Raw genomic sequence first — 15000 nt, forward strand, 5'->3', positions numbered from 1 at the left:
TACTTAAGTTAGCATACTCACTAAAGTCACTTAAAGGAAAATTATTTTTCACATAGATCTCTTTTCTTGAGGTCACGAGTGCTGTTGGTACGAACAAATCGGTGCTACCTAGCTTGAGTCGCTGCAGCCAACAGCTATAGTAGCCAGGCAGCTCCAGTGCTACACTCTGGGGGCACGGTTTTAACACTGTAACACTGTAGCTGCCTGCCTCGATGTCACCTGTAGCGACAGTACTCGGTGACTCTTTTAGTAATGCTATAGCTGCCTGGAACATCCACCAGATTATGAATGCAGCGCTGAACAGTTTGACATTTCTGCAAAGCCTGTTTTTCTGTTTCCCAGTACCTCAGCATGATTAGTCAATAGCTATCAAAGTTGAGGGCTAAATCTTTTCAATTTGAACCTGATTTCTTGTTTTTTGGGATTAAAGCAGTTACTGAATCTATAAATCTTGTGTGTGTGTGTGTGTGTGTGTGTGTGTGTGTGTGTGTGTAGACGGTAGCGGAGGAGTCTAACAGCCGGCTGGAGCTACAGATGGCTCTGGACAGTAAGGAGAGCGACATTGAGCGCCTGCGCTGCCAACTCTCCTCCATCAGCATCCATTCGCTGGACACCACCAGCATCAGCTCCCACGGCAACGACCTGGACCCCGACGACAGCTACCCAGGTAACCCAGCCCACCCATCAGCAAGGGGCTCAGTGAAGGGACACGCTCCCAAACAAACACACTGCCACTCTTCTCCCACACACACACACACACACACACACACACACACACACACACACACACACACACACTCTTCATCTCTCCTTATCCGTCTCTCTGTGGTAGACTCTTCTTTCTTACATAATGCCACTTCCTGTCCCCTCTGCCTCTTTTGCTCCTCCCATCACAACACACACTATCCCATCACAACACACACTATCCCATCACAACACACACTATCCCATCACAACACACACTATCCCATCACGACACACACTGTTCCATCACAACACACACTGTTCCATCACAACACACACTATCCCATCACAACACACACTATCCCATCACAACACACACTGTTCCATCACAACACACACTGTTCCATCACAACACACACTATCCCATCACAACACACACTATCCCATCACAACACACACTATCCCATCACAACACACACTGTTCCATCACAACACACACTGTTCCATCACAACACACACTGTTCCATCACAACACACACTATCACATCACAACACACACTGTTCCATCACAACACACACTGTTCCATCACAACACACACTGTTCCATCACAACACACACTGTTCCATCACAACACACACTGTTCCATCACAACACACACTATCACATCACAACACACACTGTTCCATCACAACACACACTATCCCATCACAACACACACTGTTCCATCACAACACACACTATCACATCACAACACACACTGTTCCATCACAACACACACTATCCCATCACAACACACACTGTTCCATCACAACACACACTATCCCATCACAACACACACTATCCCATCACAACACACACTATCACATCACAAAACACACTGTTCCATCACAACACACACTGTTCCATCACAACACACACTATCACATCACAACACACACTGTTCCATCACAACACACACTATCCCATCACAACACACACTATCCCATCACAACACACACTATCACATCACAACACTATCACATCCCAAAAATATGACTTGAATAGAAGTTAGTTAGTTATTAACAATTAATTGATAAACTTTTAGAATACTTTGAGCACTGATGCAGTCAGCATAGGCATCTTACATTGTTTGCAGGTAGGCCTACATTTCATTCCGTTTTCTATGGCAAACGCGAAACAGCGCCAAAACAACCACCAGTGGACAAAAAGAGTATTACATGTGTACTGTTAAGACTCGCCATAGAGAATGAATGGGGGAAATTACGGAGGTTATAGTTTGACGATGTCGTACTCCCGTGCGGGCCAGATGCTATATACCACTGACATGTTTTGGGGGGCCACCCAAAATGAGGTGGCGGGCCGTAGTTTGGGGACCACTGCACTATCACATCTCTATCACATCACAACACACACTATCCCATCACAACACACACTATCACATCTCTATCACATCACAACACACACTATTACATCTCTATCACATCACATCACACACTATCCCATCACAACACACACTATCACATCATAACACACACTATCACAACACACACTATTACATCTCTATCCCATCACAACACACACTATCCCATCACAACACACACTATCCCATCGCAACACACACTGTCCCATCACAACATCACACTTTTGCTCCTCCCATCACAACACACACCATCACATCACACTACTGTATAACATCACACACTCTCACTCCACACTCTCTTGCTGTTCCTATCACACACTGCCTATTAAATCCATTCTGCACTTTACCATAGCTTCTTGCTTCCCTCTAATGGGCTGTCGTTTTTTTCTTTCTAGTTTCTCTGGTGTTCTGCTTTACTAGCATTTCCTGACTGTTTTTCTTGACTAGTTTCCCCCCTTTCCCTTGTCTCTTTTTTCCTCCTCCCTCTCTTTCTCTCTCTCTCTCCATTTCTCTCTCGGGTGTGGCCGTCAGTGCGCATCACACAAACACACATGTCTGAGTCGATGTCCTTCACGTATCAGCGCAGCACGCGGTCGGTGTCTGTGCACACTCGCCCCCGTTTGGCGGACAGCTCGGAGGAGGATGAGGGGTCAGAGGATGAAGGGGGGGAAGGTCGGGCACGGCTTGCCCTCCCTTATAAACCTGAGCCTGCAGGTGAAAAACACATACACACACGGGATCGATGCGTGTGTGTGTCTGTGTGTGTGTGATGTGTATAGGCCTACACTTGATTCTATATGCCTACTTGTGTGAGAGAGAAAGAGAGAGTGTGTGTGAGAATGTGTGTGTGTGTGTGGGTGTGTGTGTGTGTGAGATTCTCATTCTCATTCTCTTTTTTCAGCCTCAGATTCCAGGTTGGAAGGCTGGCTGTCTATGCCCTCCAAAAACACTAAGAGGTTCGGGTGGGACAAAAAGGTATGTCCAAGACACACATACGTACACACTAGGGCTGCAACTAACCATTACTTTTAAATTATCTGTCCATTACTTTGTCGATTAATTGAGTAATCAAGGAGTTTAATCTACAAAATGGCAGAAAAATGGTGTTTCCCTTGTTCAGTCCACACACCAAATTTACTTAGTGTTCTGCCATAGAGGAGCAAATAAAACAGATGGTATTACAGTTTTTTCTGAATGCTTAAACACATTTTTTGTAACTATGGCTTTTTTTGCAAAACTTTGCACACAAATGGCAAAACCACTCACTGAGTTCGCAAAACTAAAAGCACAAACACTGCTTTGCACTCAGTTTGCAATTTTGTAACACACACTTTGCACAACTGTAGGCACAATGGCTATTATTTACACTATTTTGCCAACTCTCTGGCACACTTTCTCATGTGAAAACTGTTTTAGATAATTAGTTTACTTTGCAATCAGCCTAAGCACTATAAATAAGCCACAGGTAATGTACAATGGGTACAATGGAGTGAGCAGGAAGAGTGAGAAGAGAAAGAAATAGCCCTTTTACAGACAAAAAAACAGTCTACATGTGGGGATATTGTCATGTCAGGCCTGGATACGTCATTCCAGAATATATTTTTCCCGGTGCCTTGGACTAGGACATTGCATGTGATGTAGACAGAATTTTGAGAGAGACGACCCGATGTAGACTGATTTGTTTTGTCTCAGTGAAATGCTATTTTGTGTTTTGACTTGGAAAAACACACTTGTGTTTGTTTTGATGTGTGTAAATAAACACTAATACTTGAAGTTTGGATCCCTGTATGTTTACAGAACTATGACAAAAGTATGACCTCAAACTGACATAGTCTACCTTGTGCACAGAGAAAGCAAAAGCCAGATGTGTTTTTTATTCATACCATCAGTGTGTTGTTGGCACATTGTGTGCTTACTATTGTGATGGCTTGTGTTTACTGTTAGATACGAAAACACCATTTTTACGAAGGTGTGAAGAGTTAAGCAAGGTGTGTTAGCTTTTGCAAGAGAACTACAATGTTTTGCTGATTGGGTGAGAGGTTTTGCCATTTGTGTGTAGAGTTTTGCAAAAAAAGCCATAGTTACAAAAAATGTGCTTAAACAATCAGAAAAAACTGTAATGGTGGTTTCCTTGAAAAATGACATAAACCGATGAACTATTACCAAAATAGTTGCGATTAATTTAATAGTTGACAACTAATCGATTCATTGTTGCAGCCCTGACACACACACACACACACACACACACACACACACACACACACACACACACACACACACACTTAACGTTTCAGACAGTCACACTGACTCTAACTGTTCTTCTTTTTTTTTTTGCAGTATGTGGTGGTCAGCAGCAAGAAGATCCTGTTCTACAACAACGAGGTGGACAAGGAGCAGTCCAACCCATTCATGGTGCTGGACATTGAGTGAGTTGATCATGAGTTGAGTTGAGTTGAGTTGAGTTGATCATGAGTTGAGTTGAGTTGATCATGAGTTGAGTTGAGTTGATAATGAGTTGAGTTGATCATGAGTTGAGTTGAGTCGATTTGATCATGGGTTGAGTTGAGTTGATCATGAGTTGAGTTGATCATGAGTTGATCATGATTTGAGTTGATCATGAGTTGAGTTGATCATGAGTTGAGTTGAGTCGAGTTGATCATGGGTTAGGTTGATCATGAGTTGAGTTGAGTTGATCATGAGTTGAGTTGAGTTGAGTTGATCATGAGTTGAGTTGAGTTGATCATAAGTTGAGTTAATCATGAGTTGAGTTGAGTCGAGTTGATCATGGGTTGAGTTGAGTTGATCATGGGTTGAGTTGAGTTGAGTTGAGTTGTTGATCATGAGTAGAGTTGAGTTGAGTTGATCATGAGTTGAGTTGATCATGAGTTGAGTTGAGTTGATCATGAGTTGAGTTGAGTTGAGTTGAATTGACTTGACTACTCTCTCCGCAGTAAACTCTTCCACGTGAGGCCTGTCACCCAGACTGATGTGTATCGTGCTGATGCCAGAGAAATCCCCCGCATCTTCCAGGTGAGAGAACACAATGGCAATTTGTGTCTGTGTGTTGGAGTGGACTGATTTTGGTTGTTTTGTAGTTTATGTTCATGCGTGGATTTTGTGTGTTAGGGGAATTTAGAAGATTGTTTTATGCTTCTACTAGTACGACGTGTGTGTGTGTGCGCGTGTGTTTGTGTGTGTGTGTGTGTGTGTGTGTGTGTGTGTGTGTGTATGTGTGTGTGAGAGAGAGAGTATAAGGTGTGTGTGTATGTAGGTGTGTGTAAGTCTGTGCTTTCCTGTACCAGTGTGCAGCAGTGGTCATTCAGTGTTATTCTGGGCTAAAAACCACAGTGACATTGTTCAGAGTCTAACATGATGCACAGTCGTAACCACAGGCCTTATTGCTTATTAAGGTTTAGACGGGCACTTCCCTTTGGTTTACCACTCTGGAAACCAGACATACACACACACACACACACACACACACACACTTCACACTTCCATTTCCGCCCCCTGACCTCCATAAAGATCCATTCTTGCTCCTACACACACACACACACACACACACACATACAAACATGCATACTCTCAGTCTCACCCTACCCCCACACAAACACATAAATTCTTTCTCCTTCACATACACAGATGCCTAGACTTCCTCCTACACATAAAAAAAAATATTCCTCTCTCTTTCTCTCTCTCATACACACACACACTCATGTACACACACACCATATACAAGCGAACGTCCTCGCACACACACATTAACCCTCTTCCCTCCACAGATCCTGTACGCCAACGAGGGAGAGTTCAAGCGCGACACGGAACCCTCTGGTCACGAGACCCTCGGGCTGACCGCTGACCGCTCCATGTGCCTGCTGCACAAGGGCCACGAGCTGGTGCCCACGCTCTACCACTTCCCATCCAGCTGCGAGGCGTGCACTCGGCCACTCTGGCACGTCTTCAAGCCGCCGCCCGCGCTCGAGTGCCGCCGATGCCACCTCAAATGCCACCGCGAGCACCTGGAGCGCAAGGAGGAGGCCCTGGCGCCGTGCAAAGGTGAGAGAGCGCCCCCCCTCTTTCTATCCTTCTCTCTCTCTCTCCCTCTCTCTCTCTCTCCTTATCTGTCTGTTGGGATTCTGACTCTCCCTCTCTTCCTCTCTTCCTCCCTGTAGTGAACTACAGCATGTCCGCATCAAAGAGCGTGCTCTCTCTCTTTCTCCCTTGCTCTCTCTCTCTCTTTCTCTATCTCTCTCTCTCTCTGTAGTAAATCTGACTCTCCCTCTCTTCCTCTTCCTCCCTGTAGTGAACTACAGCATATTCACATCAAAGAGCACGCTCTCTCTCTCTCCCTCTCTCCCTTGCTCTCTCTCTCTCTTTCTCTATCTCTCTCTCTCTCCATAGTAAATCTGACTCTCTTCCTCCCTGTAGTGAACTACGACATGTCCACAGCCAAAGAGCTCCTCCTGCTGGCCACCTCCCAGTCCGAGCAGCAGCGTTGGGTCAACCGTCTGCTGTCCCGCATCCCTCGCAAACCCCTGGCAGCTCCGGCTCTCCCCGGAGCCTCCTCCACCCCCGGGGCCCCTCACGGCTCCCCCTCGGCCTCCGACTCCTCCTCAGGCTCGGCCTCGCCTACCCCCAGCTCCCCGCGCCCCTCCCCCCGCCCCTCTCCGCGGCTGGACGCCGTTGCGGCCGCCATGGCTGCTGCCGGTGGCGGCTCTAGGTCCCGCTCGGGCTCCATGTCGCCGCAGCTGTCCCACCGCGGGGCCATTAAGATGCAGTCCAAACACATGCAGCACCAGGAGGTGACCGTGCAGCAGCAGAGTGGACAACAGCAGCAGCAGCAGCAGCAGAGCAAAACCAGGTGAGCAACACAATACAGCTATAAACACAAACAAAAACATAAACACAAACACAAACACAAACACAAACACAAACACAAACACAAACATTAACATAAACATTCCTCTTCCAGGTTACTGGCATAATTACCCAGGTAGCTTCAGGAGTTACCACTGATCTCAAAATAATGTCACTTCAGAAGCAAAACATGCAGTAAAACGTTGTTTTGGAGATTAACTGTCCCTCCTGAAGTTACTGGGGTAAGTCAGTAACCTCGCTTGGTAGTGTACCCATCTGGAAGAGGAATGGTTATGTTTGTTTATGGTTCTTTCGTCGGAAGAAACTTAGCCTACAATGGTACCAGTAAACATTACATTAACATTAAAATGTAGTGTTTAAAGTAAAGTCATATATCCTAAATTAAAAAGGAATACCAATGACGAAATAAAATAACAGAATAATAACAATAACTAGAAACCTATTAGTACACTACGTGCTGCACAGGAATATGCACTGAGAACATAACGCTGCTGTTTAGATACTTGCTTTACTTACTTGTGTAATAATAGCATTCACATCAAACAAAAGTTTAACCTACAGTGATGGTCTTTAATAATTAACACATCTAGCACAGATCAAGGTGCTTCTCAAGCAAGTAACCGTAAAACATCCGGTTTGTGAAAAGGCTGTGAATGCAACAACATCTTTTCCCCTGGTGCCTATTGAGTTTTGGTAATGAAACGCCTGATGTCCTTGATTACCTGAACACAGGAGGCTTGCCTCATCAAATTAGAATCCCTAACGGGTCTCTGGCAGGGGAATTTGTGTGTGTGTGTGTGTGTGTGTGTGTGTGTGTGTGTGTGTGTGTGTGTGTGTGTGTGTGTGTGTGTGTGTGTGTGTGTGTGTGTGTGTGTGTGTGTGTGTGTGTGTGTGTGTGTGTGTGTGTGTGTGTGTGTGTGTGTGTGTGTGTGTGTGTGTGTGTGTATAAAGATGCCCAGGGGAGCTCCATTAGTCAACAGAAACAGAGGAGGATTCTATTGAGGCTGGGGAATGGAAACTGTTTCTTTTTAAGGCCAGCTGCTTTACATTTTACACAATAGCTATAGAGGACAATCAGAGAATACTGGCAAATTAAAGATTGTAAAAATTAAAAATGCTAACCAGTGGAATCAATCAATCAATCAATCAATAATAATGTCTATAAGTTAGCTAATCAGTGATAACACTGTTCCTATACTTCAGGCATTTCTGATCACTTCCATAGTGTACCGTCTCTGTGTGGTACCTCATTTGAGATGCTGGTATTTAAGGTAAAGGGTCGTAGGGTAGGTTTGGGTAGAACAATTTGGTCCACCCTCCTCCAGCCCCTTAAGCTGTCAGTGGAGCTCACTCTCCTCTAGGCTGGACATAAGCACACACGTAACCGACTCTTTTCCTGGACTGGGATTAAGTGTCATGGTCCTGCTCTAAATTTGGCTTTTAGGGGAAAGACCCCTCGCAAAATGCCATGTGGGGTCATCTGAAGGCCTGTTGGCCATTAGGCAAATGTATAGAAGAGGTGGACAGCTATACTATATGTACATATAATGTTAATAATTATATATAATGGCAGTTAACTTTCACTTTTTACTAATGAATTTTGGATCTAATATTATTTGCTGGCTGGTTTAATAATGTTTGCTTTTAAAAGCTGAGTGAGAAAGGGTGTGTGTGTGTGTGTTGTCCCTGGTTGTGTGTGTGTGTAGCTGTGTGTATGTGTGTGTTTTCCATGGTGATGGTGTGTGTGCAGGCTTGTGTGTGTGTGTGTGTGTGTGTGTGTGTGTGTGTGTGTGTGTGTTTGTCTGTAGGAGAGTATGGCTGATTAATTCTGCTCTCTGTAGCAAAGGCCCCATGCTCAGAATCATCCTGCACTGACATCATGACCGTCTGACCCCTGATCTTTCCATTCTCTCATGTGTGTGTCCGTGGAAGTAAGTGCACGGCACACTGGCATCTGTCCGCGTGTGTGTGTGTGTGTGTGTGTGTGTGTGTATGTGTGTGTGTGTGTGTGTGTGTGTGTGTGTGTGTGTGTGTGTGTGTGTGTGTGTGTGTGTGTGTGTGTGTGTGTGTGTGTGAGAGAGAGAGAGAGAGAGAGAGAGAGAGAGAGAGAGAGAGAGAGAGAGAGAGAGAGAGAGAGAGAGAGAGAGAGAGAGAGAGAGAGAGAGAGAGAGAGAGAGAGAGAGAGAGAGAGAGAGAGAGAGAGAGAGAGAGAGAGAGAGAGAGAGCATGTGCATGTTTGTGCCTTATTGCGTATGTAAAGTTATTAATGCAACAGGATCTTGACTGTCCTTGTTATCTGTTGCTAACAATCGTAACATCATCTCTCAGTGCTTACTCCAGCGGATATAGCTCACCATCTGCCACACTCAGTCACAATTATTAAAGCAGCATGACAACTTTATGGGAAATTCGATTATTTGCCGTCTAGCCCAGAGTTAGGTAATAAAAGGATATATACCCTACTCTTCTCTGTGTGTACAATAACCCAGCCTTACTCCCTTAGCCTAGCTTAGTACAATACACTGGACGTGGGTTACACCAGTTAGCCTATAGCTAAAAGGGATATCTTACAGTATACAGTCTCAATGCAAGATCTTATACAGTTTCAATGCAAGAGATCTTGCATTGAAACTGTATAAGATATACCTTTTAGCTATAGGCTAACTGGTGTAACCCACTTCCAGTGTCTAAGGCTGGGCAACATCTGAGTCTCTCAAAGAATCCTGTTTCACCTCTGGTTAACCCTGGTATATCAGGAATTTCTATGGCTAGAGATAGAGTTGTTACATGGTTGGCAAGAAAAAAAGAGTTTTTGTTTGAGGATTATTTGACCAGAAAGAGTGTTCGGAAGCAATGAGTAAGAGTAACCCCTTCACTGAACTTGGTAAATGTGCGCCACCTAGTGGTTAATTGTGTTGTACATCCAAGTGTAAAGGCAGTTACTTTTTTTCTCAGTCCCGTTGGTGGATTTCTCAGATCCAAATCGAAATTCTCACAACTATTAGTTCAGCCTCCACATTATCTAGTCATGTGTGCACATCATGATAGCAATTTATTATTATTATTATTATTATTATTATTATTATTATTATGAACAAACAGCAAATAAATGGCAAATCTATGCAGTTGTTTGAGTGCAATCGTCTGCTTATGTCATGTTGGTAAAAATGCTTTACACAGGTTCTCTGTTGAATAGTCCTTCACCAAGTGCATTTTGGTCTTTCTTTTCTGTGCGACAATGAATTACATGGTCTGGCCACAAACTGCAGTACAGACAGGACTGTAAAAGTATATTCATCATGTGTAATAATACTCTCCCACATTCAGTAATGTAAAAGTATATTCATCATGTGTAATAATACTCTCCCACATACAGTAATGTGTACGTTTTACTGTTGAAATTGGTATATGCCTAACAAAAACTGCAGCCTTGTGTATTTTAATTAAAAAAAACATTCTTACATAGTATTCTATGTTCTATTGACAACATGACTAAGCATTTTGACTATCTTGTTCTATTGACAACATGATTAAGCATTTTGACTATCTTGTTCTATTGATAACATGATTAAGCATTTTGACTATCTTGTTCTATTGACAACATGAAGCATTTTGATTATCTTGTTCATAACAGTGACTGTCATTCTGATGGTACTGCCATGTTGATTGGCATAAATATTTGCTTTTGAGACACTAACTAAGCGTTAATGATGATGAAATAAATCCACCAAAGTGACTGAGAGAAGCTGTAGTGAAGCCGCAGAAAAGAAGCTGTAAACTGTCCATGCACTTCCAAGCCCCTGTTGATATCAGTACATAACGTCTGCTGGGGCCAGGGGTCCAGGGACCCTGAATGACCTTTCGGTGACCCTGAATGACCTCTCGGTGAGCCTGAATGATCTCTTTGTGACCTTACCTGCTTCTCTGCCGTTTCAGGGTGATTGGGTTTGGCCTAAAGGGATGGGAGTGGGTCCTAGATGATGATGAGGATGATGATGGGGATGGTGGTGATGATGATCACGCGTTTTTTGACTTCTGACAAAAAAAGTGAGATACAACAGTGTGTGTTGTTTGAGTGAGTTTGCATGAAGATGCACGAGCCCACTCAGGGTTGTAATATCTGCATCTTTTACATTTTAAAATGACAAATTAAAGATAAGATGAGTGCATCCATTTTGTTTTCTGAAGAAGGACCTGATGGCTTCTGCTCTAATGTGCCTGCTCAAAACTTTGGCTTGCACAACGCCCCTGTGTGTGTGTGTGTGTGTGTGTGTGTGAGAGAGAGAGAGAGAGAGAGAGAGAGAGGTGTGAGAGAGAGAGAGAGATCTTTGCTGAGCTGAGTTTTGCCTCTAGAAGTAGCAATTTGCTGCTTGGAAGGGTTGTTTGCTAATAACTCAATGTTGATGCTTCCCCCAAACTGATCAGCCAGCGTGTGTCCTGTTGTGGTTTCTAATGTTCCTAATGTTCCAGTGTAACAGCTGTGGTGTACGTTGGCATGCTGATATGGTGTACAGCACAGGGTGCTGTTTCATCTATGTGGTCTATGACAAACCTGGTTAGTAAGTGGTATATCATCTCCTGAAAGAAGAGAACTCATAAGCTGCTTTCAGACACGTCCTCCGCAGTACTGTATATGCGGAGCTTTGTCAAACGGAGGTCCGACCCTTCGGTTGATTCAGATATGATGCTAACATGCTGACATTATGCGGTCATACAGTATGTGTGAACGACACCGACGCACATTAACAAAATCTCTGCGTGGTTGAACAGGTTGAACGTGGTTGAACACACACATGAACAGAATCTCTGCATGTTCTTCGCTTTGTTCAGACACAAGCTCATTTACATAATGTCCATCGGAAATACTAGGAGGGGAGTAGTGTAAGAGCCGGATAAGTTCGGAATTCCAAATAGCTGGTTATGTTGTTCAGATATACGGCCCAACCGCTTGACATCCTCAGAACATGCGGACTTACACCTAGGTCTGAAAGCAGCTATTATAAGTGGTAAACCTCCTATAAGTGGAGCCTTTTGGCTTTTTGCGGGTGGATGAAGCCATTGAGATCCTTTATTAGGAAGTTTACAATAATGTACCCAGGTTTGTCACTACATCACGTACATGAAATATGTCCCTGGAATTGATGTGTAAATAACAGATGATGTCCTTTCTCTCTTTCTCTCTCTCTCTCTCTCTTTCTCTCTCTCTCTCTCTCTCTCTCTCTCTCTCTCTCTCTCTCTCTCTCTGTTTTTCTCCATTTCTCCTCTAGTTAACCTTTGCTGGAAGTCTGGATTTGTACACAGTGACTTCAGCTGACAAGAATACCTACAGAGAGATTCGAAACAATCCTCAATCCACACTCATTCTCTCTCTCTCTTTCTGTCTCTCTCTCACACACACACACACACACACACACACACACACACACACTGTAGGACAGCAGAAATGGACATGACAGTGTTTCTCCAGGACGTAAAATTGTGTGTGTGTGTGTGTGTGTGTGTGTCTAGAAAGAAAAGGAAATACAAGGACACTCTCTCAGCCTACATATTGAGACTATGCAGATTCCTAAGTGTGGATTTCTTGTGCTGTTGTATTTACCTGTGAGTGTGTTATATAACATACTTTAAGTGCCAAAGATATATTTACTGTTATGGATTTTTTTTAACTGTAAAGTCAGTATCTATGCATATTTCAGAACTGGTAAAAGTTTATGTAAATTATTTCTTTTATTTTCAAGTGTTACAGTGGTAAAACTGGCATGTATGTAGCTTTAATGGAAAGTATTGGGTTTTCATTTGAGGTGGTATTGTGGCGGTTACAGTGACAGTGTTTCTTTAGTGCATCTTGAGCAATGGAGAACTGTAGCCTACATGTTCCACTGAAGATGTCAGACATTAATGATCTCATACCTGCTAGCTGACGGTCATCCTCAGGGTCACCCTACTGACCTGGGTGGGTCTCCTCCTGTTGTTTATGGACAGGCATTTTTTTTCGTCGCCACAGTTACCGGTCTGCTTCCTGTACGGGGGTTCAGGCCTATAGGACTTTTTATGCGTGTTAACTTTCATCTGCAATGCAAACTGTAAATGACACTATAATACATTTAAAATGAATAGCATGGAATTGAATTTGGACGGATGCAGACTAAGATCTGGTTAGAACCTGCCCAGAGTCCGCTACAATTGTTGTGCTCTCAGTTAATAGGCAGTCACATTCTATCAGAAACCAGAAGAACAAGAATAAATATATTATTTGATGAAGTTGTCTCATGACTCTTTCTCTCTACACACACAAGCATGGGACTGGAGATGGGGATGTGTGTCTGGTGTAAGAGTCGTCTGAATGGGATAGGCTACTCTTTAACAGTAAATGTTTATTGTGAGGAACTTTTGCGTGTCCACTGCAGTCTGAGTGACCACGGAGCCTCGGCTAGCATGAGACAGCAGAGTGGTTGATTGCAATGATCAACACCTGTGTGAAAAACAGATTTTAAAAGCCCCAGGTTCTTAACCATGGGGCAACCACTCGGCAGCCCACACTCAACCCATCACAGCGCTACTCACTTATTCTTTTTCACGACACACACACACGCACACACACTATTTCTCACACACTCTCTTCTCTTCATTCATTACATTACACTCATTCTCCACTCTCAGTCATTCATTCATTCATTCACAACCTGTAGCCCATGTCCCTAGACATCTTTTTCATAATTCACAAATTCAATAAATTCTTGTTGAAGCATCATTTTGGTGGTTGCATATACATCACATGAGGTCCATGTAAGCCTGGGTCATAACAGTAATATATGTGTAAACACACACACAGAACGCTAAATCTGGTCCTGATGTTGCACTGTCTGTGTGTCAGTCTATGTGGCCCCATGGCAGACTGGCGCCCATAGACCGTATAAAGATTGCTAAACGTAAAGTTTCCGTGGGAGCGGATTTTGTGGAGTCATAATTATCATTATTATCGCTCACCCAAACAGCTCCACATTCCAGAACCGTTCAGACATTCCACTTTAACCTTAACACATTTACGGTATAAAACTCTAATTCTATTTTGGTTCTGATTCTGAAAACCATCTAATTGAGAGTTACGTGGCTGGAAATGAGATGTTTTCGTGTTTATTTTTAATCATGGTTATGATTCACTCTCACTACAGATTTACCATGGCCCAAATACCACCCTTGGTGTTCCTTCCAAGGTATTGTGAACTATGAGGCACTGACAATGTCCCATACTACAAATGCCATTTTTATTCACAATTTAATTTACACATGTTGACTACTTTTAAACAAATTTCATTCCCACATAGACACGTTAGTAGTGTCACACAAAAATCATGCATCGATCATCTTTAAATGAAGTTCATATTTAAAGGTAAAGCATAGTGCATATTGTGATATACTGTAATATACAGAAAATAGCTCCGTTGTTTCATATGTGGTGGTGCTGTTGCTCTCTCAAGACTTTCAGTGTTGAACCAGAAGAGAACAACCCTCAGAAACCAATTGGTGTAGTAATTGGTCACCACAGCAACAGCACAGATGTTCCAGGCACTCCGTTAGGCTGGCGAGTGTGGCCGTCTCCATGGTAACACTGCGTTCTTCAGGCGAGTTTTTTCCCACGCAACCTGTAGTACACAATGGTGACGAAGACCCAGCCGTTCAGCGTGGTCAATACGAAGAACCGCAGCAGAACTAGAGAGAGAGGGGGAGGGGCATAAACACTCCAGTTGTCCACACCAGGGCCTCAGACACATGAACACACCACCAACAGATGAGCTGTGACCTCACCTTTCAGGTCTCCAGTGGTGGATATGGTTGTGAAGATCGATCCTCGCTGAGGAGCAAGGAAGAAACACACTGTTATTGCTCACCTGTACAGGTATATGTGGCCATAACCCTGATGACACACACACACACACACATGCACACAACATTGCTGAGTGTGTGTGATTGGGTTGCTGACCTATGCAGGTGTATGTGGCCATGGCCCAGGTGAGGG

The 15000-nt window shown here is 43.7% G+C and overlaps 2 protein-coding genes across 4 annotated transcripts in view; one reads left to right on the forward strand and one right to left on the reverse strand.

The window, feature by feature from the left end:
* Positions 1–13244, forward strand: part of LOC143110206 (rho-associated protein kinase 2-like) — a 55606-nt gene extending 42362 nt beyond the window's left edge. The window contains exons 26-34 of one of the 3 annotated variants that reach the window (XM_076273091.1): positions 496–667; positions 2637–2819; positions 3007–3080; positions 4443–4531; positions 5057–5135; positions 5888–6161; positions 6534–6966; positions 10920–11030; positions 12251–13244. In XM_076273091.1, coding sequence (XP_076129206.1) covers positions 496–667; positions 2637–2819; positions 3007–3080; positions 4443–4531; positions 5057–5135; positions 5888–6161; positions 6534–6966; positions 10920–11022 — 1407 coding nt within the window. In that variant the 3' untranslated portion in view covers positions 11023–11030; positions 12251–13244. The remainder of the gene's footprint in view (positions 1–495; positions 668–2636; positions 2820–3006; positions 3081–4442; positions 4532–5056; positions 5136–5887; positions 6162–6533; positions 6967–10919; positions 11031–12250) is intronic. The other 2 variants (XM_076273089.1, XM_076273090.1) reach the window with 2 other exon arrangements.
* Positions 13245–14452: 1208 nt separating this feature from the next.
* LOC143110095 (solute carrier family 66 member 3-like) overlaps positions 14453–15000 on the reverse strand; it is a 3162-nt gene continuing 2614 nt past the window's right edge. The window contains exons 5-7 of the mRNA XM_076272921.1: positions 14965–15000; positions 14790–14831; positions 14453–14693 (exon numbers count right to left, since the gene is read on the reverse strand). The exon at positions 14965–15000 is cut by the window's right edge and continues 85 nt beyond it. Coding sequence (XP_076129036.1) covers positions 14602–14693; positions 14790–14831; positions 14965–15000 — 170 coding nt within the window. The 3' untranslated portion in view covers positions 14453–14601. The remainder of the gene's footprint in view (positions 14694–14789; positions 14832–14964) is intronic.

Source organism: Alosa pseudoharengus, unplaced genomic scaffold (genome assembly GCF_046254945.1).
Source record: "Alosa pseudoharengus isolate Yale_2024_CS ecotype anadromous, Long Island Sound unplaced genomic scaffold, YU_APseudo_1.1 YU_APseudo_1.1_scf_7, whole genome shotgun sequence".
Classification (NCBI taxonomy): domain Eukaryota; kingdom Metazoa; phylum Chordata; class Actinopteri; order Clupeiformes; family Clupeidae; genus Alosa; species Alosa pseudoharengus.